This window comes from Nicotiana tomentosiformis, chromosome 2 (genome assembly GCF_000390325.3).
Source record: "Nicotiana tomentosiformis chromosome 2, ASM39032v3, whole genome shotgun sequence".
Classification (NCBI taxonomy): domain Eukaryota; kingdom Viridiplantae; phylum Streptophyta; class Magnoliopsida; order Solanales; family Solanaceae; genus Nicotiana; species Nicotiana tomentosiformis.
In genome coordinates this window covers 26,831,944-26,859,743 of record NC_090813.1, presented here as the reverse complement: position 1 = coordinate 26,859,743, position 27,800 = coordinate 26,831,944, and the positions used below count along the sequence as shown (strand labels likewise).

General features: G+C 36.0%; 2 protein-coding genes across 2 annotated transcripts; one reads left to right on the top strand and one right to left on the bottom strand.

The window, feature by feature from the left end:
* The first annotated feature begins 12,825 nt into the window (after positions 1 to 12,825).
* LOC104106040 (large ribosomal subunit protein eL24-like) lies at positions 12,826 to 16,161 on the top strand. The gene is made up of 5 exons (XM_009614508.4): positions 12,826 to 12,963; positions 14,428 to 14,503; positions 14,631 to 14,732; positions 15,010 to 15,158; positions 15,852 to 16,161. The coding sequence occupies exons 1-5, from the start codon at positions 12,953 to 12,955 to the stop codon at positions 16,006 to 16,008; spliced, it is 495 nt and encodes a 164-aa protein (XP_009612803.1). The 5' UTR covers positions 12,826 to 12,952; the 3' UTR covers positions 16,009 to 16,161.
* Positions 16,162 to 17,860: 1,699 nt separating this feature from the next.
* On the bottom strand, positions 17,861 to 24,712 carry LOC104106039 (F-box protein PP2-A15-like). Its single transcript, XM_070195106.1, has 3 exons — positions 24,081 to 24,712; positions 23,102 to 23,216; positions 17,861 to 18,667 (listed from the first exon to the last, which is right to left on the bottom strand). Exons 1-3 carry the CDS (start codon positions 24,391 to 24,393, stop codon positions 18,211 to 18,213), a joined length of 885 nt encoding a protein of 294 aa, XP_070051207.1. The 5' UTR covers positions 24,394 to 24,712; the 3' UTR covers positions 17,861 to 18,210.
* Positions 24,713 to 27,800: the final 3,088 nt, after the last annotated feature.

The window sequence follows — 27,800 nt, the reverse complement described above, 5'->3', positions numbered from 1 at the left end:
TCAGACTAAACATGCTTAAGTTTTTATCCTGCGGTATGTAATTTTCTAATGAGTTTTTGCTAATGCATGTTGAAGTTATTTAGTTCATTTGCTAAAATTTCATACCAAAACATGCTGAAATTTTGTCCTGCAGTCTACAGTTTTGTCATGAGTTTTATCCAAAACTTCAGTCTAAACAAGCTGATATTTTTTAGCTCATTTACTAAAATTTCAGACTAAACATGCTTAAGTTTTTGTCTTGCAGTATGTAATTTTCTAATGAGTTTTTGCTAATGCATGCTGAAATTATTTAGTTCATTTGTTAAAATTTCATACCAAAACATGCTGAAGTTTTGTCCTGCAGTCTGCAATTTTGTCATGAGTTTTATCCGAAATTTCAGTCTAAACAAGCCCAAATTTTTTAGTTTATTTACTAAAATTTCAGACTAAACATGCTTAAGTTTTTGTCTTGCAATATGTAATTTTCTAATGAGTTTTTGCTAATGCATGCTGAAGTTATTTAGTTCATTTGCTAAAATTTCATACCAAAACATGCTGAAGTTTTGTCCTGCAGTCTACAGTTTTGTCCATAGTCTTTTATTAAAGAAGGGCAAAATTATTTTTTTAAAACGCTTTTAACAAAAAAAGGGTACGGATGCAAACAGAAAAATAAAACGGGTACAAGTTAAAAAAGGGCGACCAAATAGGGCGCCCCATGTAATTTTTACAACCCTACCCCACCCTTAGTCATCTTCCCCGACACCCCGTCTTCATCTACCAAAGGTAAACATCAAAGGTACCCACATGTCCTCTTCTCCACTGACTCACACCTACCATCATTTTTCATTCTCCTAATCTCCACCACCAAAGTACAATAATTAATGGCATTCTCTTAAGAATGTTGCTAAGACTTTTGCAGCAATAGCCATAGTGACAAAACAGATGACAATCTAATAAAACGATGATCTTTAAATCAGGTGTTTTGAAGATCAAATGAAATGGAACAGGGTAATAGTAAACTACCACCATTAGTGTTCCTCCAACCTCAAACTATCCTCTTTAGATTTTCAGATCTAGGGAAGGGAGAATTTTATGTCAATTTTTTTCTCTTTTTTTTTGTGTGGTTAAAAATTCCTTCTTCTAACTAATTGGAGAAGAAAAAACCCGAATTGAGATAAGAGGAAAGAAACAAAAAAGAATAAAATATTTGGGGTTTTCCCGACGATCTCTCATTTTTTTGGCAATAAAAATTAAGACAATAAGGTATTGGTGGTAGCACTCCGAAAAATTTTCAAATGTTAAAGGCCTCACTAGAAGGTCATTAAGAGCTAAATGACAAAAGGTATGAATAAAATCCATTTGATATGTTAACACATGGTTTGAAGGGTTATAAGGACATTTAAAAGTGGGAGAGAGTAGTTTGGAACAAGTTAAAATTGTTATAAGGAAGAAGGCGACCAAAGTCGCACATAACCTATCTTCAAATAATCATATATCCATGTGTATAATCACTTGCACTAGGTTCAACCTATCAGATTAAAGAACTTTGAATCTAGTTTCCAACAGTTTAAACCGTTTGTTATTTGGACTTTTATACACAAAGTTATGACTAATTTTCTAAGCATTATGTGATACGCACCCGACTGTGCGGCTGCGCACCTTAAGAAGTCGGTTGCCCTAAGTGCGCGCCCAGATGCGCATTTAAGTCCCAGATGCGCGGCATCGCACCTGAAAATATTGTAAATAACCCCTAGGTCAGGGAGAGATGATTTGGTTCTTTTGAAGAAGATTTTGACCAAGGCTTCACTTAGATCATACAAGGTGAGTTTTTATCCAAGTTTTATGTTAATTTAAGTTGATTAATACCACTAATAACAAGATTCAACCATAAAATTCGTTAGATTCTTCCAAATCCTCAAAGAACAACAAATAGATATTTTTAAGATTTGTCTTCAAGAGGTAATCTCATTACTCAATGTTCATCTATTGTGTATAAATAAGTATATAGAAGGTGATTTGGAATAAAAATTATGGTTTTGCTGAGTTGGGAGATGAACCCTAGAAATGTGTATTGTGAATAAGAATGACTAGTGGATAGAGACGATGAATAGTGTATTTGGTGAAAATGAGTTAAATGATATTCTTTATAATCTTGTGAGCAATTCAATTATTGAATATCATATTGTTGTGTATGCAATGAGAGATTTAGAGTTAAAAACTCAAGAACCGACTTCTATGTTGGGAATATTAATTTTTTACTAGACTTATAAAGTTGGACCTAAGTGTTGAACACTTAGTTGACTTAGTTGGTGTTATCGTAGCATGTCGTTGATGAATATGAGTTGTTATGTAGATATTGGCTTGTTGGCGACGTTTGAGAGTTATAAATGAATTGGAGTCTTATATTACTATTTTGGAGTTTGGACTTAAGGTAAGTTGATTAAAATTTACTCTACTTGAGGGATTTTCTCTGAACATATATTTTGACTTAGTTCATGAGATTGTTCGTAAATTTGTATATGTACTCGTGGGAACAAACGGAAAGGATGTCACCATGTATTTTGAGTCGTGTTGCATATGAAGTGGTGTCATGTTATTTTGAAAAATCTTATTTTCAAAAACTTGTTAGCAAATTGCACTTGAGGCAAACGTTATAAGTTTTATTAAAAAATTATGTTGATGATAAAGAGATTAAACATTTGAGTTCTATTGTTACCTTTGTTTTATAAAACGAGAAATGCAATATTTCTAAAATCTTTATATTTTGAAGTAGCACTTGTTAAACCTTTAAAGATTGAAATCTCATATTTTTAATTGCTTAATATAAAATGAGAAAGGATACTCATTTGACTTTGTTCAAACGATTTGGATTGACTATGTACGTCATGATTTATAAAAATAGATACTTTGAGGCTATTTGGTTAAATATATTTTTGGAGTATTAAATATTTTGGGAGTTATTTGTGTTCACCGAGATTGGCTTCGAATATATCTTGTTTGTCGTCATGAAACTACACGTGTCGGTGTAGGCGTAGATGACCACTTTGTGGTATAGACTACGACATAGCATCCTCCTTAAGAGGGTGCTATTTTGTACTATTACTAGCATGGAGTTGATTCGTATGGCACTACGATGAGATGACCTGAGCAAGTAGGGTATATGATATTTGTCGCTAGGTACATAACCTAGTTGACCTTCTTGTGTCGGTGATGGTATAGTACTCCCGGTGAAAGGTAAAAGATGATTTTGTTATGTATAGGCCTAAGGAGTCGAAAGTGATTTTAATGACTTAATAGAGTTGAAATGATTTTGCATGATTTTTATAAGAATTATGGGTTGATATAAATATTTTAAAAGTTTGTATCATGATTTATATTTTACTAGTCTTTTTATTTAAAATAAAAGAGTATGAACTGGTGTAATGGTTTATCGCTTTATATAAAGTGTTGGTTGCATATATTTTGTAAAGCCTTCTCCCATGAACTTGAGTTATAGAGAGTCTATGGCATTTATTGAGTACCATGATAGTGTACTCAGTCCTTAAGGCCCCCTCTCTAGGGTCCCGCTTTCTTTACATATTTTCAGGATAAGATGTGGCATATGATGAGCGGATGAGGCTAGGATGACTCTCTTTTCAAGGTATATAGTGAGGCACCACTTCTATTTTGTGATAGTTGTCATGTTAATATTACGTTCTTCTGGTTGGGGTTTGTCCCAAGTGTTTATTCTATCCTTGTGTCATAGAGATTTCATAGACATATATCATTTTTTGGGGTTATAACTGAGAGTTATTCGTATTGCATGCATGAACTATATATCGTTATCTTTATGTATTTTCAATTATTGAAAATAATGGATTTAAAGATTATATTTCATATATTGTGTTAATCATTTAAAATGATTGTGTTTTCAAAATGGCTTCTGCATGCATCTATTAGGCATATAGATGGGTATTCTTGTACGGGTTGGTCCACCCAGATTAGGTAGTATGCCGGATGTCGGTCACGTAGTTTTAGGTCGTGACAAGAAACATGGTGACGTGGACAGTAGTGTGCCAAAGAATAGGTGGACAAAGAAAGTGAAAAAAATTAAAAAAAGAAATACTGGTCTCTCACGCTCTAGAAAATGGTATAATACACGCACTATGCCACATCACCAAGTGTGTCTAAATGACATTTTTGAAATATGATTGGAGTGTTCAAATTAATTTGACTTAAGATGAAGTGTTTAATTGATAAATATAAATAATTTTACGGGGTTATCGATGTATTCTGCCTATAATAAAAATTATAAATATTTGCTGAAAAGGTAACAAGGCCACAATTACACATATTTGGAGGAGGTGAACTAATGTGCCGATTTTGTGGCAAACAAAGTGCACAAACATTAAGACGATTTGTCGATCTGGGAAGTCTCTTGGTTTGACAATTTTCCTGTTTGGACTGTCAACGAGGCTTCATGTGGTTTTGTACCATTGACTGTTGGTTTGATTAATGCATACTTTGTTCCTCGAAAAAAAAAGATCTGGGAAGTTGCGCTTCAGAATATGGAGTTTCTTCTCCGATCTGACTTAAGTCATGTAGCTTACGAAAGATTTTAAGGATTTTGCTTAATACTTTCTATTCTACCAAAAAACAGTTAAGTTATTTTATACTAAACAGTGAATTTAACATATGTGATAGCAGATTAATTATTATTTTTATTATATTATTAATCAATAAGCATTATTAATTTATTTGTCATTATCTAATAAATGACCAATAACAATGACAAATCCAATATAATCTCACTAGTGAGATTTGAGAAAGTAGAGTGTACACATACCTTATACCTACCTTAAGGAGGTAAAGAGACTATTTTCGGAAAAGCCTCGGCTCAGAAAAGATTGAGAGGAAGGAGTGTTGGGTTTAAGCTTAAATAGCTTAAAATAGATGGGAAATGTGGGAAATTTTGAAATTTTTGAAATTTTTGAATTTTTCTCTTTTACAAAGGGACATTGTTTCATATTGGAGGAGGAAAATATTTTTGATGGGTATAAATACAATTGCACTTCTTCTAGATCTTAAAGAGTTGAGAAGAAGGCAATTGCATTTCTTCTAGCTCTTCGGCTACAGATCTGAATTCGGATTTGGTCAAATGATCTGATTTGATTAATTAAGTTTTTGGAACAAATTTATTTGTTAATATTAAGATTAAATTAATATTATTTTAATTCAAATCAATCATTTATATAACGGTAATTTGATTTTTCTCAGTTTTGATTTTCCCACTAAATTTTGAATTTGGTAGTTTGCGTAAATAGTCGTTTTACAAAACAACCACTTTGAATTGCAGCCTTACAAGGAAGAGTTGCAGCTCTTCGGTATTACCTAAATTTTTGGCTATGAATACATGATCTTTCTATCAAATTTTTCTTACGAAAATTCTGAATTCTCCTTCTTCCTTCTACATTGTTTTTAACATAAAGAAAATAATAGTAAGTGTGATTTGCTACCGATCTTTGAGTTCGTTAGTCACTAGGATTTGAAGTATCGCTACACTAGTGAGGGTAACCTGTTCTATCCTAAGAGAAAATAATCCTAAACCTCGGGTATTAGGAAGGGATTAAGTTCCTTAAGAAAACACTGTGAATTTAGTGAACGCTTTTCTGCTTCTTCTACATTTCTCACTTTTACTTGTTTTTGTTTTTGAATATATTTCGAATACAGATTACTAACAAGGAGTAACATCAAGCAACAACACTAGAAAACCAAACAAATAACTGAAGTGAAAGAAACAATAAGTAATAACAGAAATATAATAATAAGAAAATACAAGACTAACACTCAGTAATGCATTAAAACTACTGGAACAAGCAAGGACACGGTCGGCTGGTACGTCCAATCCTATACCTCTTAATGAAACGTAGTACGGTCGTTATCAATAATAAACCCAACAAAGGTTGAGGTCGAATCCCACAAGGAGTAGGTGCATGTTAGAGTGTCCAAATATATGCAAACTCAGTGGTTCTTAATGTAATCTTCAAACAAAGAGTGGTTGTTCAATTACTTCTAAGCTTACTATGAAAACTAGTCTAGCAATTTTATCAAATACTTGGAGTGCGAGTAAAGATGTAGTTGTAACAAATAAAAGAAAGGCGCTAGGATTGCTTCTCCTTTATGTAGGCTATGCTTTTGGGTATATAAATATTCAATTCTAGTTAATTAAGCATGTGTTATGGCCTCAATTTCTATTCCACCAACTTAATATCTTCCAACACTTAAGAGATTTTTACCCCAAATTACTCTTCCAAGTCAACTAAGGCTCAATGATGAACAATTGATTAGCCCAAATAGAAATCACACCATTCCTAGTTAGATTTCATTAATCAAGTGATTAGTCCACTTAATTCCTTACTAATTATCTTGTACCTAAGCTAAGTTCCACTCTTCCAAGTTAGAACAAGCAAAATAGGCATGAATTTAGTGTTTGCAACCACATAATCGATCAATAAAGAATGAAGTAATTAGATAACACAAAGCTTAATCAAATATAGAACTAATATTAATAACCCAAAAATATAACCATACTTGGGGTTCACAATCCTAGCTTAATAAACTTAGCTATACATATTAAGGAAGAAAAATACAAAAAAGAGATGAAAAACTAAACATAATAGCTAAAGAGGAAAGAAAGATTGTGTAGAATAATGGTGAAGTCACCCAAAATCTCCAAGAAGAAATCCCAAAAGTTGCTCCACAAGTCTCCTTGCCAAAAAGATGCCCTAGAATGACTTAAAATAGCTATTTATACTAAGTCCCAAAGTGGACAAAATTACCATGTCAGGCCAACCGTGAGATGCAGCTGAACCGTAACGAATTCTAGAAGCTTCATTTCTTCAACTCTTCGGGCTTTTGTTGAACCGTGTCCAACGGTCTGCCTAGCTAAAAGTCTTTTTGCTTCAACTTTTCTCCAATTTTAGCTCCAAAGTGATGACTTCTTGTCCATTTTGATATTCTCCAATTCTGTTCTCACACAACTTCAAAACCTGAAAATACACCATTCAAAGTACAATTATCCAATTTATTCCAACAAATGGGACATTAAACTCTATTAAAACATAAGAACAATTAGCTAAAAAGCTAACGAATCATCGGCTACATAGCCTTCTATCTTAATTCTCAACCTCCACACCTTCCTATCCAAGGTCATGTCCTCGGTAAGCAGGAGAATCGACATGTCTTGCCTAATCACCTCTCCCCAATACTTATTCGGCCTACCTCTACCTCCCCTTAGGCCCTCCAAGACCAACCTCGCACACCTCCTTACTAAGACATCTCCCTTTCACATGTCTATACCATCTAAGTCTGGCTTCCCACATCTTGTCCTCCGCAGAGGTCACACCCACCTTGTCCCAAATAACCTCATTCCTTATTTTATCTAACCTGGTATACCCGCACATCTATCTCAACATTCTCATTTCTACTACCTTTGTTATTATCTAGTAAATGACCCAATTATATAAACGAAAAAAGGGTCAAATATGCTCCTGAACTATTGAAAATAGAGCAATTATGCCCTCCATTTTTATTTGGGTACAAAATTTCCCTTGCCGTTAATAAAGTGGTTCACTTTTGCCCCTCCCCACTAACAGACTCCACATCAAGGATAATTTTGTACCCAAATACAAATGGAGGGCATAATTGCTCTATTTTTAATAGTTCAGGGGCATATTTGACTCTTTTTCGTATAAAATAATACTTTTTTGCTGAGTTAAAAATTATGTTGGAGAAAAAGTCTTCTTTGTAAAAAAAAAAAAAAAAGAGGGAAAGGAATGTCTTGCCATATTTTTTGTGTAGTAATTACTACAATGAGAAATCTCACCGGAAAATTCCTCCGGCCAACTGATCACAACCTCCTGCTTCACTTTTTTTTTACTTATTATTTTCTTACTCGATCAAATTCGTGTGATTTGATTTTTATATTCTTTGAACTCCTAAGTCCTAGCATGTAAGATAACCAAATAATACCCCATTATAGGAACTCGAATTTGGATCTGCTCAAAGGATACAATGCTATTGTTCATCATTGATGTATCCGTAATAAAATGACCTTTTACATTGTAATATCAATTCTTAATGTAAAATTTTATTATTAGAGTACCGAGTAATTAATGGTGAATTTTTTTCGTTTCGTCTTCCCGTTTTAATTGGCAACCGCATATCGAAACGTCTTCAGGGGCATATGCGGTTGCATATTAAAATAGGAAGACGAAACGAAAAAAATTGCAGATCCGGATTCGAGTCCCTCTAATGGGGTATTGTTTGGTTATCTTATATGCTAGATATTAGGAGTTCAAAGAATATAAAATCTAATCATACGAATTTGATCCAGTAAAAAAAATAATAAGTAAAAAAAGTGAAGCAGGAGGTTGTGATCAACTGGCCGGAGGGATTTTTCAGTGAGATTTCTCGTTATTGTAGTAATTACTATGTAAAAAATATGGCAAGACATTCCTTTCTCTCTTTTTATTTTTTTATTTTTTTTATCTTTACAGAGAAGACTTTTTCTCCAATATGAATTTTCAACTCAGCAAAAAAGTATTATTTTATAAGAAAAAGAGTCAAATATGCCTCTAAACTATTGAAAATAGAGCAATTATGTTATCCGTTTGTATTTGGGTACAAAATTATACTTAATGTGCAGTCTGTTAATGGGGATGGGCAAAAGTGAATCACTTTATTAACGGCAAGGGCAATTTTGTACCCAAATGCAAACGAAAGGAATAATTGCTCTGTTTTCAATATTTCGGAGCATATCTGACCTTTTTTCGTTATATAAATACTTTTACATTATCACATAGATCTCAAACTCACTCATTATTATTGGCTATCAATCATATTACATTCTTCCCCACTTCTCACGCTTCTCTAGCTTGCACCGAGTATATCTTGACATTTGCCTATTTGCCCCTTCTAAATGGAAGTCCAATTGGCGAACAATCATCGTCAGTCTCTCTTTTCATATGTAAGGATAAGGTTGAATTATTCCTCTTTTTAGTGGGACGATGAGTACACAAGAAATCAATTATTTATATATATATATATATATATATATATATATATATATATATGCGTTGAAATTTCCCACACCATGGGAGTCAAGACGGTTTACGGACAGTGGCGAATCCAACATATTAAGGTTATGAGTGCTCACTATTAATTAGTACTAGCAAATGATGGGAGGAGTCGGATTGATATGGACGGACTGAATACATTATAGACAACACAGATAAATTTTTGTACCACTCATACTTAATACATATAAAATATAGATTGAAAGACGAAAATATGAATATCGATATTTTTTTAAATGATATCATTATTGTGAGTATTCCAAACGATAATATGGGTTGTCAATTTGGTGGTGGTAAATTTAAAAAAAAAAAATGTGCCACGATGAAATAAATGAATTGTAGAAAGCAAAAACGGTAAAGTTAAGAAGAACCAAAGGGAAAACAATGTAAAAGGGACACGAAAAAGAAAGTCAAAGAGTGCACTACGTAAGAATCGAAGTCCGGATCACACAGAAAACATACTTATATTTCATTAACCAGTAACACCCACCTGTATGTTTGAGTAATGGGTGCTTCTCTCTCTCTCTCTCTCTCTCTCTCTCTCTCTCTCTCTCTCTCATATATATATATATATATATATATATATATATATATATATATATATATATATATATATATATATATATCATGAGCAATGGGTGTTTGAGCACCATAATTGTCTATGTGGATCCGCCCATGTCTACGGAGAACAACCGACCGCAAAGGAGATGTTTGCTGTCGACGAGGTAATCACGATGCCTGCGGGTTCGACATCAAGGAACGCGGAGCCGACCAAAAAGGAAGAAATTAAATAGCAATCACTGATGCCGGCGTCGGTCGACCGGAGGAACGAGGTGCAGACGAGGAGGATGATTACGGTGTCCCGAGATCATTCATAACTCCTGATGACACCGACGCCACCAAATCGATGATAGGAGAGTTGGAGCAAGTCATATTAATCGGTATATATATATATATATATATATATATATATATATATATATATATATATATATAGTGTGTATGTATGGTAGGAACCTTCCTTTTGTCGAGGAGGTAGGAACCTTCCTTTTGTCGAGGAGGTAGGAACCTTCCTTTCAAGTTTCAAGCGCTTGTACGTAATATTTTCCTAGTCCCTTCCGAACAACACTTTGGACCACACTACATACCAATCACTCAAGGCTTTATGTGTATATATCTTTTTGGTAAACAATTCACACGAAGAATTTCATCCATCCACATATAGTCTGATAGTAAAAGATGCTATGTGATGATTGAAGGATTCAACTATTACTCAAAGTTTAATCACATTCAAATGTTGATATATGCCTAGCCTAAAAATCGCAAACCATTGATCCAAAAAGACGTTGAATCGACAATGTTATTTACACCAGATATCCACACTTTCAAAATTAGACTTGTGGTTTGAATAATAGTTTTGCATTTTAAATTTGAGATAAGGAGGTCACATTCAGAATTCATGATCTACTTTTGACAAATTAGCCATTTCTAAATACTATGCTTAAACAAGTGGCTATTTCTGCAAATCAGCCTGGGCGGCATACCTCATTTATTGAGAACATGTTTGGTTTAATGTTCACAAAGAAATAATCATGGTATATAGAAGTTGTAATAGTTATTTAAATTTGGTTTTATACATCATATTCATGTATAGTTAATCGAGAGAAATCATTTATAGCCCATCGGGCCAAACATATATCATTCGGTAGCCACAAATTGACCCATACAAGTCATAGCCTAAAAACACTAACAACTGCTAGCCGGAAACCTCACTGACCGAATTCTTTTCATTTAGATACCTCGCCGAAAAATTCTAAAACCGGCCAGATCTAAGAAGATCTGGACTTTTACCCGTTAAAACAACAACAAAATAAAAGAAATAGAGATGAAGGAGGAGAGGGATGACATATTAATAGCATGGAACAGTCGCCATCGATGGGGGTAATACCGTCGCCAGCCAGTGGTCAATTCCGGCGGTGACTAGTAAAAATCAGTAGCAACAACCTATAGGGAAGAAGAGGAAAGCGAGAGGAGCAGTCATGGTCATCGTTGGCCGACCGGATTTCGGCAGAGGTGTAGCATAAGGCAATGAGAGAGACAGCATTGTCCTCTTTTTCTGATTTTCTCTTATAGTTTCTGTGAATATGAAGTTAATATTTTGAAGATCTTTTGCTGAAAATTTAAAACTCCGGTTATCTTGTTACCATTTTCGTCGACTGTGAGGCCATGGACGCCGGTGGTTGGTCCCGCGATGAGAGGAAGATGAGAGGAGATAAGTATGCATAAAGTTTAAATATATATAAAATAGACTGTCGCTATACAAAATAGATTGTCGCTATACAAAAATTATACAAAATATACTGTCACTATACAATTTATATACAATAGAGTGTCACTATACAAAATATATACAAAAATAGAATGTCATTATATAAAAAATATACTAAATAGACTGCCACTATACAGTTTGTATACAATAGAGTGTCACTATACAAAATATATACAAAATAAACTGTTACTATACAAAAAATATACAAAATAAATTATCACTCAACAAAATATATACAAAGTAGACTGTCAATATACGAAAAATATACAAAATAGACATTTCGGGCTACTAGATGCAATATGTTTGGGCCGAAGGGCCATTTCGTGTCAATGAGAAAAAATACGAGCTATTAAAATTTTGAGGGGTTATAGAGGGTAGTTTTCTCTAGTTAATCAGCATATAAGGTTTTGCCAGTTTTGATATTATTATTTTATACATGGGTAATGTACCCTAAAGGAGAAAATCATGCTTGTCTTTTTCCGAGAAGCCTATGAAGCTCAAGCATCCAAGGGTACAATTATAAAGTCATTACTTTTAATTTAAAACATAAATAAATATTTTAAACGGATACTTTCTTCGGCCCACTTTAATTAATTTTTTGGTTATTGTTTTGTACATATTAAGGAATCCACTTTTTAACATTAATTAACAATGAAATTGACCATATTAACCTTAATTTGTCTATTGAAAATACAACAAATACTCCTATGCTCTTTATTCTAAGGGCAACTTAGGAAAAAAGAAGTTAATTCCTTCTTGATATCTTGAAAAATTAAATATTTTGGACCGCAAGAAAAAAGCTAAAAAATCAATTAAAGTGGATCGGGTGCAGTTTATCGTATACCCAATTTTAGTGCAGTGATCCAAACACCAAACAAAGAAATAATTTTTGTATTACAATCCGTGTTATAGTAATCCCTATATTATTATAATCTACATTTTCGAACCAAACGGCCCTTCAGAGTCGGAAACATAGAATAGGGGGAAAGTACACAAACAATCATTTTTAGGACTTCTATTTAGAGATTAATCATTATTTTTGATCCTGAAAATTTAAACTTAAAATCTTAATTTCATGACAATTCAAGACATTTATTTCCACCGTAGAATCTCCTCATATATTTTATTGGGCCTCAAGATTTATGGAGAGACCCAATGCGTGAAGACTTTTCATCTTATAAGCAATCTAAGGGAGTATTATCATTTTTACCCGCGCCAGAAATTATTTATATTTGATAGCCGAAAAAGTATATAAAACTTGTATAATTTTTATATATAACATACATAATGTATTTACGTACAAAAAATATACAAATTTTATATATTTTTTCGGTTATTATTTTTATAGCGGCTATACAATATCATTTTTTCCAATCCAATCAATCTTCTAATCCCGTGAAGCCCACGAATAGTTGGGCAGATGAATTGGACCGGTTGGGCTATTTGAGCTCTATTTTCCTTGTATAAAGATAGGATTGTCCTTAGGGTTTCTCTTCGTCGAGAGGGAGGGCACGCAACAGCATCAGCCATGGTTCTCAAGTAAATTTTTTGCCCGTCTCTTTTACGCTCTTGTTTGTATTTTCTGTGTGTATTTTTAAAAACCTCTAATACATGCCATGATTTCTTATTCTACTGTTTGTCGTTGATAAAACTTGGTTATTTTTTACAAATGATATCTTATGCTCCTTTACATTTACCTAGATTTAGCTTATGGAGAAGAATCAACTATTTTCGGAAACGGTTTAAAATCCATATTTATATGCATATTAATGTAGATGGGAATCTGTAACTTTGGGGAAATTGTTGCTCGGATGTACAAATAGGAGATATATATAGTCATACGAGGAGCAGAATAAGGTGTAAGCGTAGTGATTTCGGTGATATTTTTGATTATTGAAGGTCTGTAACAAAATCTAAATGTCAATTGGAGCAATTGATATGGGTAAGAGTTTGAGGTATTTGTAATTTTGACTTTTAGGGGAAAATATTCTCATGGAGAGAGCTTATGGAGAAAATGTTGCTTAGGTATAGAAATAGGAATAGCATAAGGTACAAGGTTAGTGGGTTGATTATAATGTATGAGTATTAAAGGTTTGCAACAATGTCGCGACTAAGGGTGTGGCCCGTTGGTCAATAAAGTGGGAGGAGAATTATGAGGTTTTAGATTCAATTCTGAGACAAAAACCACTAGGTGTTTTTCCCCAGATGTGTGGATAGAGTTACCTGGTGCGTGTGAGGTAGCAGATATGTCGTAGAATTAGTCGAGATGCGAGCATGCGGGTCCGGACACCATGGTTATCAAACAAAAAAAAGAGGTTTGTAACAATGTTTTATGACAACTGGTGCATGTAATATGGATAAAAGTTGAGATATTTGCAGTGTTCAACTTTAGGGGAAATAAACTACAGTGGAGAACATTTTCTAAAATTTGATATTTCCCAAGTTATCATATCAAACACCCTAATTCATAGCTAGATTCGACAAGGTTGAAGCTTGCTCTTGAAGGATTAGTTTTACCTGCAATTTATTTTCTTATTTGATTGCTTACTCATGCATAGAGACTGGTGATTTGGTCTTCTAATTTTCATTATATTGCATCTCATTATCCATTGAACATGATATTCGATAGTTCTTTTTAATTATTTATGAGGTACTCTAAATTTTAGTACTCGAGTTTTATGCTGCTTATGAACCTGCATTAGGTGTGAACAGCATTGCCGGTGGACGGCACTCTGCAGTTATTTTCTTGGTCATCTGTGATGTGTCTACTAGGCTTACATAAAATAGTAGGGTAATTTCATTCTATGTTCTACTAAATCCTATATGAAATCGTGTTGTAATTTCAGAATGGGTATTGCTCCTGAGAGATTAGTAACCACCAGTTTTATTTCATATGAATTTGTTGGAGCTTGCTCATTTCCTTTAGTTTGGCTATTCCCCTGGTAATCGTACAACATAAATTCGAAGTGATGAATCATAATTGTTTTCTTACATTAATTGCAGGACAGAACTCTGTCGTTTCAGTGGCGGCAAGATTTACCCCGGGAGGGGCATCAGATTTATTCGTTCAGATTCTCAGGTATTCTTTCAATAGATAACCTGCCATATTTCTAGTCGGTTATGATTAATTTGTTTGTATTCTTAGGAACAGGAGGAAATTCCAAGCTAGTTTCCATTATCACTTTATGATATTTTGACACTTTTAGGTGTTCCTATTCCTCAATTCAAAATGCAAAAGATACTTCCACAACAGGCTGAAGCCATCAAAACTTACTTGGACAGCTATGTATAGGAAGCAACACAAGAAGGTGAGTTTTCAGTAAACCTTCAGAGTTCAGACCAGAATGTAGAACTTACTCAAGCTCCCTTTTTTTGCCGTTTTACTTTTAAGTTCCCTCTAACTCTGAATGATGGTAATTTTGTTTTGTCTCATAATCTGGACTATTACTAGGGAATATGCCCTTTTCATAAGTTGCCTCTTGTTTTGCTTGAAAAACTTGCATTAGCTACTGAATTTTCCTAGGCTTTTTATGTTTTTGGATATTATGCTAATATAGTTATGCAACCTGTGTTTGGTTACATTAGGATATTGCACAAGAAGCTGTTAAGAAGAGGCGACGTGCCACCAAGAAGCCTTACTCTAGGTCCATTGTGGGTGCAACCTTGGAGGTTATCCAGAAGAAAAGAACTGAAAGGCCAGAAGTTCGAGATGCTGCCAGGGAGGCTGCTCTTCGGTTCGTTTATACTAATTCCTGATTTTGTTTATGTTGGTGCATGCCCACAGCGTGCATCTAGTTTGTGTAGCTTTTGGCAGTCTTATCTGATATCTTGTACCAGACTTAGTCAGGTATTAACATTTTCATCATGTGGTTAATACAGTTACTAGTCTGGGAAATTAATGGTGTCTATCGTTACAGATGTGCTGATACCACTAAAGCACCTTCTGTTCCATATGGGCCCAACATGAAGTAACCCATTTCTTCTCTTAAAGTTTAAGTCTGACACATTCCTGATTTTGTTTATCAGTGTGCATACCAATGCCTTGCATTTGGTTCGTGTGTTTTTTGGCAGTCTTATCTGATAATCCGATATCCAGACTTAGTCAGGTATTAACATTTTCATCCTGTGGTTAATACAGTTACTAGTCTGGGAAATTAATGGTGTCTATCGTTACAGATGTGCTGATACCAGTCAAGCACCTTCTGCTCCATATGGGCCCAACATGAAAGTAACACATTTCTTCTTGTGATAAAAAATTAGTGTTAAAAACACATAGAGCCTTAGGTTAAAGCGTATATGTGATACCTGGTATATCATCCTGGTGCAAGGGGAAAATGAATTATGGTGTTAATCATGGAAGTTTAAGCTGATGCATGTTTTTGGCGCTGATGTGAGTAAACTGATCTGTGTCTATGGCTTTTGTGCAGTGAAATTAAGGAAAGGATTAAGAAGACGAAGGATGAAAAGAAGGCTAAGAAAGCAGAGGTGATGGCCAAGTCCCAGAAAGCTGGAGGAAAGGGCAACCTCCCCAAAGGAGGTGCATCAAAAGGTCCTAAGCTTGGTGGCGGCGGAGGAAAACGCTAAGCTGCTGTTCCTTTTGTTTCCTTATTAGCAATTAGAGTGGCTTGTTTGAAGACACTGTAAACGACCATCATTTACAATAGTTACATCTGCAGACAAAAGTTACTCGTTGACGATTTTGCAGTTAGTTAAAAATGCAGCTATTAATTCCCCGTAGACTGCTGACCAGTTGTGTGGGTGCATTCTCTATTACGGCTGTGTTTTTTTCACTCTATGTTTTCGAAATCTGTCTTTGCTTCAAATGTGTGAAAACTCTTGCAATTTTTATATATTGCAGCTCTTATGTTCCTTGTCAAACAGATAACGGCCTTTTATATATTGCAGCTCTTATGTTCCTGGCCATTTAGCTAGTGTAGCCACAGCTGCTATTGTGGCGAACCAAACTTTGTTAAAGCAAGCTCTGATAGAATAATTACGCTCGAGCCTTGAGTTAAAGTGAGGTTGAGACGTTTAGTTGACTCTTCTACATTTGTTTTCGTGCGTATGTGGAAGAATTACTTTCACAATTAGTAAATTGATACGCAAGAATCATCCGTTTTAATTTGAATATTTGATGATTGAATTCATCTGCAATTTAATTGTATAATTTACTAGTTCAAATTATAACCTAAATTTGATGTGGGTAAATAATTCTCAAAACACAAAAATGAATTTCTGGCCAACCCAAGTGACCTTTCAAATTTCAATCACATTATCCCAATCCCTTTCATAAACGACACAACTGCAGTTGCTTCCCTTGTTTCTACATCTCAGCCGGTGGGAGTAGGCAATCATTACACTTATTTCAGAAAAAGAGAGATAAGACAAGTTTTTGGTATGGAAAACGGTGGCGTGTTTCTCAAAATTGATTTTGATTTGGATTAGAGGTCTTTTTCTCTTCTTCTTTTGGGATGAGATTGTGCGAGCAGTATAAGATTGAGGAAAAGCTCCGCCGAGACCGAGATATAATGACTCAAGGTTCCTCACCTAAATTGAACACAAGACGAACAAAAGTCTTGTGCCTTTTAAATACTCAATTGACAGACAGAAAGAAATCGCTAGTGTTTTTGCTCATGCTGGGATATAAAGTTGAAATTTCATGATTTTCAACCCACTTCATTGACTATTAGGCTACATCTTTGGGTTTACAATGACTCTTCGGACTTTGCTTCCTTGATGACTCAAACTCCTTTTTTGAGTTCTCTCGCCAATGGAGCAAAATCTAGCATCAAAATAAGTCGAATTCCTATAATAATAGGAACTCGAAGTATATCATTGTTCAGGACCACAAATCTACATTATGAAGTAGGTGACAGCTTATATTTGCTTTCCTATCAGCATGAACAACTGTTTTGGTAGACTTTATGCTGAAGTTGTAGGATTGCTTAATAAAAGACAAAAATCTAACAGCCATGCCAGTACCTCAAGAGAATGTTCTGAAGGCGCCAAGCCAAAAAGTATAGATGGATCTTGTCTACATTTGTCTATTATATTGTTGGGACATAAACCCTCCACCAGAAACAAGAAAAACCAATCTTACAATCCTGCTTTAGATGTTTCTTCATGTATTTGACAAAACCCCTTAAAAGTCCCACGTAAATACATTATGCGACAGGAAGAGACTTGGTTGGGGGGAGAGGATAAGCTAGTATTAAGTCTAAATTGGAACAAGGATTAGCCAAGCAGATGTCCCAACTATAGAATGATAAGAAGAGAAGAAAACTATGGCCATCGCATGTAACAATCAGAGACAACTTTCCTGCAGTTGAGAGCACATTGACTTACCATTAAATGCAAGTGAATCCAGCAGATAGAAAAGGTTGTTAATGATCAAGATGTCATAATAACCAAAAATAACATAACAGAAAGACTATAGTAAACAATAATACAACATAAGCGTAGCAGTAAGAGAGAACGAAAGGAGGGTTCTACAAAGTTGAGAGCTTAAAGCGCTGAATTGTACCATATTTTTCTGTACATAAAATGACTAAATAGTTAGAACTTTTCTCTAATGGAAAATGAGCAAACTATATTTTCTTGATCTTCTGCAAAAAGTATTCTATGCAACAAAACTGGATCATAACAGTAACATTTACATGGAGAAACAAGACACCTAAGGCAAAAAAAATTACAATGACATTCTCCACAACATAGATGTTGTAAGGCAGCAAACCCAACTAAATTTTCTGGGAGCGTTGGCAAGAAAACATGTCACTTACAGATACTTCAAACCCCTTTGCTCGTATGGACTTTCAGATCACTGGGGGTAATTGATACAGAATCTACACAAAGCCCACCTTTGGAATGTGTGCAGTCAATCTGTTTCATTGAAAATCTAACTTCAGTCACAGGATCTGACGAACTGACAACAAATTCACCCACCTTGTACTCAATCCAGCTCCCACGCTTGATATTCCCATTTGCATCGTCTTGCCCAATGTCATCTAGAAAGCACTCACTAACTGCATGTTGCCCATCAGAAGTAGACAGTTCAAACCGTACTGGCCCCAAATCCCATCCATGAGTATGCTCAAAGTTGCAAGCACGTCGGCCGAGTCTTTTGAAAATTTTCCCAAGGTGAACTCTAAATGTTAGTGTGTATATATCAGGAGGAAAAGGAAACTTCACCTTGCCGCTTAATTCAAACCACCATACCTGCTGGCAATATGCCACAACATGGAACCTGCAAGAAAAAGTGTCAAAGTTTGTGATATCCCTCATCACCAGCAATGGTCAGTTGTGCAAAAGTAAGGAGGAGGAAAAACTAGTACTTTCATGTATAATTCAATGGAGAAAAGGAGGAGACTTGGGCAGGACCACCCCCTCGCGCGTGCGCGCGCACACACACAAAGGGAGAGATTGCATGAATGGTTAACCGAGAAAAAAGTTTGGAGTTCATGAACTATCACATATTGCAACGAAGAGAATAAAAAGGAATTAGCATGCAACAGCAGGTAGTACCACAATCTGGTACTAGTGGTTCGGTTTATACTTTCAAGAAAGTGAGTTCATTGTCGAAAGGTTGAGTCATAAGAAGGCAATTGTTGCCATTATCCAGTCAGCTAGTATGAATCAAAATTAGCAAAAAAAACAATATGTAAGTTAACTTCAGTTTTAAATTTTAACCAGAAAAATAATATTTGACATTTTGATTTGAACAGGCAAATGCTCCAATAAAATCCTAACACAGCTAAGTCAAAAAGTCATGTAGCTACGAAAACAGAAAAAACGTCCCAACTACTCTAGGTCCACAATTCGATCTTATTTTTTCCTTTCTTTTCCCTATTATCTACAATTCTATCTCAGTTCTAACTACTTCAACCTATCAATTGATGAAGAAAATCCATGTAAATGCACTCAGCATCAAGGCTGCATGACTTCTTTAAAGAGGGAAAAAGGAAATACTTTACAAGACCAGTTCATTGCATGGGTCTGCTGTCTTCTTGTCTCTTCAGGGGAAAAAACGCTTTCAGATCCTTTAAGAACATTGCTTCAACAATTTCTCAAATGGATGAACAACTGGCGTTCTTATAACTTCATTTCATGTTCCAGTTCATTTAGGAATATACCATGGATATTGGATGCAAAGAAGACGCAAAGGGAAGTGTTAAGCCTTGAGCATTCAAATCCATTACTGCTTCTAGCTACACCAGTAAGTAAATAAGATAACGAGTTAAAGCTGATCGTATATTTGCTAGAAAAGATTATTAAGGGATTGATTTGGTACTTTATACCACAGAGCAGGCCTGACAAGTTAAAGGCTTCAATTGCCACAGAAATGAGTTGCCAAACCACCAGGCACACTTCCAGACTATGAACATTAAATAAGACACTTCCATTAAAATCTTAATGTTCTTAATTTATCTGATTCTCAGTTATGGATTTTCAACACAATGACATATTCAATAAAATAAATCTAAATATGACAACATAACAGCCATTTCCCCATAGATGCAACTAATACACATCAGATACCTCGTTCTAACCAGAACTGGAAGAGGTATCATTAATTAAAATGGAAAATACTTTATCGCATTTGCCATGAGTTGTCCGAAAAAGATGCTAAATCAGTCAAATTTTGCTCTTCCAAGTACAACCTCATCTGGTAGAAAAAGATGTCGAAAGCAACCCACTAATAACTCTAATCAGACATAAAAGCTAAGGGTATTGTAAGTCAAGCGGTGTCAACACCATACACTGGGAAGTAAATCAGAAAATTTTCCACTTAAAAATCCGCTCCAGCACTCGGGTTTAGAGAGAAGGCTGAAAGTGAAGCTAAATAATGACTACTCCAATTGAGTTTGTTTTGTCCATTTTTGCCTCTTGGTGAATACATAGACCTCTTTCACATGTCCCCAAGAGAATGGCCTAGTGATTGAGGCAAGGGAGGAACAACTTGGAAATTTTAGGTCCGAATTCCTTCTACAACACTTGGTCTGCTCCAACCTTAGTAGGCATGGTTACATTGGCAGCCTATGCTTGTGCAGTGGTCAGTGGATTAGGACATTGGATTAGTCGAGGTCTGCATAAGCTGGCCAAATACCACCAATATTTTCAAAAATCAAATAAAACATTAAAAAAAAAAAAACTTAAACTTATTTTAACATGTATTGCTCATAATACATGTTATGAGCAATACTAAGAAAGCGGAAGAGCATAGGACGTGTAAGGAGTGTTATAAGAAGGCAAGGAGAGAGACGAAGCTCGCGGTCACGGCGGCTAAGACTGCAACTTTTGAAAGATTATAAGAGGATCTTGGGGGGTAAAGGAGGGGATAGAAAGCTGTACAAGTTAGCCAAGATTAGGGAGAGGAAGGCTCGGGACCTGGATCGAGTGAGGTGCATCAAAGACGAAGATGGTAAGGTATTGGTGGAAGAAGCGTGTATCAGGCGTAGATGGCAGGAATACTTCCATAGACTCTTGAACGAGTAAGGGGATAGGAACATTGTGCTGGGTGAGTTGGAGAGCTCAGAGAGTTGGACAGATTTTCGGTTTTGTAGGCGTATTAAGTGTGAGGAAGTTGATGTGGCAATACAGAAGATGAGCAGGGGTAAGGCGACTGGGCCTGACGAGATTCCGGTGGAATTTTGGAAAGAAGCAGGCAGGGTAGGCTTGGAGTGGCTTACTAGCTTGTTTAACGTCATTTTCAGGACGAAGAAGATGCCCGAAGATTGGCGGTGGAGTTTGATGATTCCGTTGTACAAAAACAAAGGTGATATCCAGAACTGCAACAACTATAGGGGTATCAAGTTGCTGAGTCACACTATGAAAGTTTGGGAGAGGGTGGTGAAGAGGAGAGTGCGGACAAGTGTATCTATCTCTGAGAACCAGTTCGGATTTATGCCGGGACGGTCAACTACATAAACCATTCACCTTGTAAGACGATTGGTGGAGCAGTATCGGGAGGGGAAAAAGGACTTGCACATGGTGTTCATTGACCTTGAGAAGGTTTATGACAAAGTCCCGAGAGAGGTGCTATGGAGATGTTTGGAGGTTAGCGGAGTCATGGTAGCGTACATTAGGGTGATTAAGGACATGTACAAAGGAGCTAAGACTCGGGTGAGGACTGCGGAAGGAGATTCGGAACATTTCCCTATGGAGATGGAGTTGCATCAGGGATCGACCCTTAACCAGTTTTTGTTTGTCCTAGCGTTGGATGTGCTGACACGACACATACAAGGGAGTGTGTCATGGTGTATGTTATTTGCTGATGACATAGTACTGATTGACGAGACGCACGGGGGTGTTAACGCTAGGTTGAAAGTTTGGAGACAAACGCTGGAGTCTAAAGGTTTCAAGTTGAGTAGGTCGAAAATTGAATACTTGGAGTGCAAGCTCAGTGACGAGAGAGATGAAGAAGAAGTGGAAGTGAAGATTGATACTCAAGTCATTCCCAAAAGAGATAGTTTCAAGTATCTTGGGTCTATAATCCAAGGCAACAGGGAGATTGACGAGAATGTTACTCACCGCATTGGAGTGGGGTGGATGAGATGGAGGCTAGCTTCGGGGGTTTTATGCGATAAGAATGTGCCGCCTAAACTTAAGGGCAAATTCTACAGGGTAAGACCGGCTATGTTGTATGGAACTGAGTGTTGACCCGTCAAGAAGTCCCATGTCAGAAGATGAAAGCAACTGAAATGAGTATGTTGGGATGAATATTCGGACATACCAGGAAAGACAAGATTAGGAATGAAGTTATTAGGGACAAGATGGGGGTGGCATCTGCGGAAGACAAGTTGCGGGAATCGAGGCTGCGATGGTTTGGGCATGTGAAGAGGAGAGACATAGATGCCCCGGTCAGGAGGTATGAAAGGTTGACCATGGCGGGCCTGAGGAAGGACAGAGATAGGTCAAAGAAGTATTGGGGAGAGGTGATAAGACAAGACATGTCATTGCTTCACCTAACCGAGGACATGACTCGCGATAGGAAGGTGTGGAGATCGATGATTAAAGTGGTGAGTTGACAGGTAGTTGTGAGTTTCTCCTAGGTTTACCAGTAGTACTAATCGGTTTGCTTGTTATTGCCCCTCCCCTCTCCCCTTCCTGAGCCGAGGGTCTTCCGGAAACAGCATCTGTCTTTTTAAAAGCAGGGGTAGGGTCTGCGTACACTCTACCCTCCCCAGACCTCACTTGTGGGACTACACTGAGTATGCTGTTGTTGTTGTTACCAATAGTACTAATACTATTCTTGTATTCTTTTATTCTTAGTTCTTTATTACTTGTTATGTCACTCGTTTCCATTACCTTATTATATTACTGTTGTTATTGCTTGTTGCTTTATTTTTACCGTTCCTTAAGTCGAGGGTCTATCGGAAACAACTTCTCTGCCTTTATAGGGTAGGGGTAAGGCTGTGTACACACTACGCTCCCCAAACCTCGCGTATGGGATTAAGCTGGGTTTGTTGTAGTTTTTGTTGTTGCTCATAATAATTTTATCTTGTGATGCATGGGGAAATCCCAAAATACGTACATAGCCCAATTGATTGGGAAAAAACTAGTTACTAAAATCATTTCAGAAGCGGATATCCAAGCAGTTCAAAACTTCAAAATCATTTTATCACTGCAGCAATAAGCTTAAACGACATTGTTACACATGGTTTCAACCGATTATTCTAACCTTGATTCTTCTGTAGGAAACCAGTTCCAGTGTCTCCTGTCTTCCATACCAGTTATCGACATCGCTTTTGAGGATATCGACATGCAAATCCTTCCACTTATTCTGTCCAACCATACTTCCTGCATTTTCTCCCCCATAAAAAACATACATCTTAGTGAGATCAAACATCACTCCAAAACATTGTAGCTAAAAATGAACTCATAAAATATACCAAATTCAACTGGAACAAGAAGATCAACTTATTCCTCAAACTTTCTTTCCCAGACCTCAAGAGCAAGAGTGAGGTGAACAGTACACACAGAGAAATTAAGCAGTGGTGACTTCACATTTTATAATCCCTCCCCATACAAGCAAATGAACAGAATGCACCCAAAAACTCATAGTCATAGCAAGCTGGCCTAGACACAACCTTTATCAATTTAGAGAAAACCATACTTATTGTTAGCCAACACCACTTACCCATTTGGTCAGGGAAGAAATGGGAAAAAACTAACAAAAAACTAAAACATGTGTAAATAACTCTTTAGTGATAACACTGTTCCACATTCAAAACGGAGCAGGGTAGAGGGAGCAGCATAAAGTACGAATGCTAACCACCGAACAAATATTACCACTCTAAGCTGGATTCGCACTGGAAGTCCCACTTTTAGGAGTAAAGCAATCCCTACCAAGGCAACTCCATTCCAGGCTCAAACCCAAATTTGGTTAAGGATGGAGGGGTACTACCACCCCACCACAATCTTTGGTGGTATCACTCCCGTCCAACTTGAATACTACATACATATATATATACATACATATATATATATATATATATATATATATATATATATATATCAAATGGTAAAGTTATATACATATCAAAAGTGAAAAATAACGAAAGTTAACCCCAATTTATAAATTATCTATTACCAGAAAATATAGAAAATCCTTTAGGAAAAAACGTCAGCAGTATAACGAACTTCACAAAAAAATCTACATGCCTTATTGCCATCATCAAACGGGACGGAACGAGCGAGGAGAGCAAATATGTCTTTCTTACAGAGACCCTCGTAATTTTGTTGAGGCAAAAGGTCGAGCAGTTGGTGATAATTACAAGGAAGTTTAGATTCCCAAACAGCGTCAGAAGAAGCGGCACCACGAAAAGCACGATTAAGCCGAGCAAGGTTACAAATCTCCGGCGGCGTTAGGTACATGAAAACGCACGCCACGCAACTTTCCGGTATGTCACCAAGCCCTGGTCTGCCGTCGGCTGACCCGTTTTCCGTCAGGTTAGATAATGATGCGCCCATGCGATTTGGCAGTTTTTGTTTGGAGAGGAGGGGCAATTGTATCAATTCATGGTTTGTCCCGGTGGTGATGCGGTGGTCGCCGGTGAGGTAAAGTGGCGGAGCAAAGGCGGGGAATGGCTTAGTCGGTGGTGATCAGTAAGGAAGAGATCTGCGTGAGAATTTTCTTAACAACCCGGTTTCGTGATGTGGAAGATTTCCGCAGTTTAGAATTTGCTTTCTCCCTTTTATTACTCTTTTAAGAATATTATAACAGAGAACTCTGCCTAAATATCTTTCCGATATTTTTCAGATGGGTATAATGTATAAATTTATTTGTTTTTTAAAGGATATATAATATAATACATGTATGAGTAATATTTATCTGATAAAATATTGCTATTTTAAAAAAGGGACACTTAAGTTGTAGGCTACTACCAGTAGTGTCATCCTTATCCAACAACCAAATAACAAAAATTATTTGAAATGATTCTAATATATTGTATTTGGTCAAATCATTAACAAGCTAATTTTTGTCAGTATTAGAAAAACAATTTATGTTTGACTATTTTTTTTCAAATGTAATTTTAATCATCAAATTATGAAAAAATGGACATGTATATATTTACCTTGCAAGTAATATTAGTTTAAAAGAATAATGACTTTACTTATTTATTATTTGAGACGTTAATTAAAATTTTCAATTTATATAATTAAAGTGTTTCATTTTTTATTTGAGATTTGGTTAGATATACACAAAGAAAGAGTTGGGAAGATAATGGAAAAACAACCATGGTTGAAGAAGGAGAAGAGAACAATATTGTAATGGTTTATTTCCCTTTAGACATCAATAAGTGGTAGTATTATAAATAAAATTGCTATTAGCATATTCTGGTTTTGAAATTAAGCTAGCGATTGACCATAGATTCCTAAATTTATTCTGAAAAATCTGATTTGGGTGAAATTTGGTTTGAAGATGAAAATGTGTTTGGACATCTATTTTGGGTGAAGTTTGGTTTAGAAAAACATGAAACATGACTTATACCCACAAGTTTTAAAAATTATCACAAATACTCAACAATACCATTATCAATAACATTCATTATATTATCGCAAACCATAGTCCTGAACATAAATAAATTTGATACAAAATTATCATATTTATAATGAACTACATGATACACTATCAGATGACCGAGAAGACGAAGCAACATCGTTACAAAATAATAAATGGTGGGCTCTTTTATAAAATACAAAAGTTTGGGATAATTTTTAAAAAATATACTAGTGATATTTTGGCGGGATTTGGAATTTGGCAAAAAATATAAGCAAAATTTATGGCCAAACATGTGTTTGCCAAATAAAACCCAAATTTATTTTGATAAAATCTATAGCCAAACGGGTCCTAATTTTCTTCTTATGCTTCTGAGTAATTTGTGATTTCTTTTCCATATCGGTAAAGTTATTTCTCTTGCAGCTCAAAATCACTTTTCCTTTTCCCGGTAATTAACATATTGAATCTCCAAAAAAAATTGCATTGGTCAAAAGAAAATAAAAGTACTTTTAGCTACCAAAGAGTTTGGCGAATATAGTATCATTACAAAAATTTAAACTTTCACATTGTGTGAGCCGTCGACAACTTTGTTGGCCTCTTTGGTAAAGAGATGCGGTTGATCTTCCACATGTCTAGATCAAAAACAAATAATTTGCAACCATCAATTATATGTAAATATAAAAGGAATGTTATACTTGACCTAATCAGATAACAATTGAATTTGTTATTGATTATAAGGATATATGGATTAACTTGATATAAAGCGATAAATTAGATTGCAATTAAAATAAATAGCGATAAAATAACTACAGACCACATGAATTAGATGATTTCAGCTTAAGAATGCAAGCCATCCTTGAGTTGAATGCACTTTGATTGACACCGAGATAGCAAAGAAATACGTATAACGGTAATGTTGCTTATGAGTGTATGTTACCATGTTGCTAATGAATTCTCAAGTCCCCTTTATATATTAGGGTAGATCTCCCTTTTAAGGTATTATTTTATTGTTCTATAAAAGGCAAAAGTCCTTGTTTTGTTGACCGTTAGTTCCCTTTTTGAGTTGTTCTATAATTTCTGCCATAATGACCGGTTAATGGCGAGAATAACGGATCCCTGTTGGATAAGTTGGCAAAGCTTTCTTCGAGGCCGTTGGAAGCAGGACCGGTTACGCCTTCGGTAAACTCGAGGGCAAATCTGATGGTTTCGATGGCTAACTTTGACAATGTTTTGGGTTCGATCATAATCACCATGTGCCGATCTTGGCCGATGGTGTTAGACGTCAGATCGATCTTCGAGCTCGACTTCACACGATCACAGATTTTTCGACCCTGGCCTAATCAGGGAGTTCGGAAGCTCGATCGAATATCGAGCTCGGTTTTACCAGTATACAGATAGTCCCCTAGTTCTTCGGAGAGTAGCTGACGAGGAACGACATGAGCCTCAGATTGTCACTTCGATATATCATGATGCAAGTGACAAAAACATGACGTCAAAATCCCTTTGTTTTTTGGAGAGCAATTGATGAGAAATGATACGAGCTTCCGATTCCCATTCCGATAAATCATGACGACGAATTCATGACATAAGTGACAAGAATAGTTAAAATGTCCCATCGGCCCAGTCTTCAAGGCATTAAATGTGTGTCAATTAATGGTCGGCCACTTTGAGATGTGAACCGTCATTTGAGAAACCTATAAATATCCTTTAATCCATTCATTAGAACTTTTACATTCAAACTCTTCTCTTGTGTTTTAAGAAAGCTTCATCACCTTCATCTTCTGGTTTTCTAGCTTAGCCTCAAAACTTCTTCTCTTCTAGTTCTTTGAAAATTTACATAAGTTATCTGCTAAGTTCGCCTCCTCTTTTACCAACACTTTCTTTTCTCCATTATTTATAAGAAATGGCAAAGACTTCAAAATCAGCTCCTAAAAACGAAACCCCTTCTTCCTCGAAACCATCTGAAAATGTTTCGCCTGCTGCTACTGAGGAACCAACACCGACACCCCCTCTAAAATTGTTCGTACCTACGGGGTGCCCAACCGATGCTGATTTTAAGGTCGAGAAAACCTCCTTGGTGCCGGGTCGGTGTGAGCCGGTCTCGAGATATATCTGCTTGGTCACCGAGGACGTCCTCTCTGAGGTCAAAAAAGATTGTAACTGGGATGGCAATCATGTGGTGGTACCCAAGCCCGAGGAAGCCATTACCACCCACGTGGAGGGTTTTTTGAGTGTTTACACTTATCCCTTCACGTTGGACCCCTTGGACCGGTCATCGTCGCCTTTTGTAAGAGGTACGAGGTGACCCTTGGTCAAATTCACCCCTCATTTTGGAGTATAGTAATTCTTCTTCATTTCTTCGTGAGCAAGATCGAGG

Excerpts from the sequence above, each read along its gene's own strand:
- LOC104106040 (XM_009614508.4), top strand. Across the intron at positions 14,733-15,009 it reads ATAGGAAGCAACACAAGAAG|GATATTGCACAAGAAGCTGT; the intron begins GTGAGTTTTCAG and ends TGGTTACATTAG. Across the intron at positions 15,159-15,851 it reads GCCAGGGAGGCTGCTCTTCG|TGAAATTAAGGAAAGGATTA; the intron begins GTTCGTTTATAC and ends GCTTTTGTGCAG.
- LOC104106039 (XM_070195106.1), bottom strand. The coding sequence starts at position 24,393 with ATGGGCGCATCATTATCTAACCTGACGGAAAACGGGTCAGCCGACGGC. Across the intron at positions 23,217-24,080 it reads TGATGATGGCAATAAGGCAT|TATGGTTGGACAGAATAAGT; the intron begins GTAGATTTTTTT and ends AAATGCAGGAAG. Across the intron at positions 18,668-23,101 it reads TTTCCTACAGAAGAATCAAG|GTTCCATGTTGTGGCATATT; the intron begins GTTAGAATAATC and ends TTTTTCTTGCAG.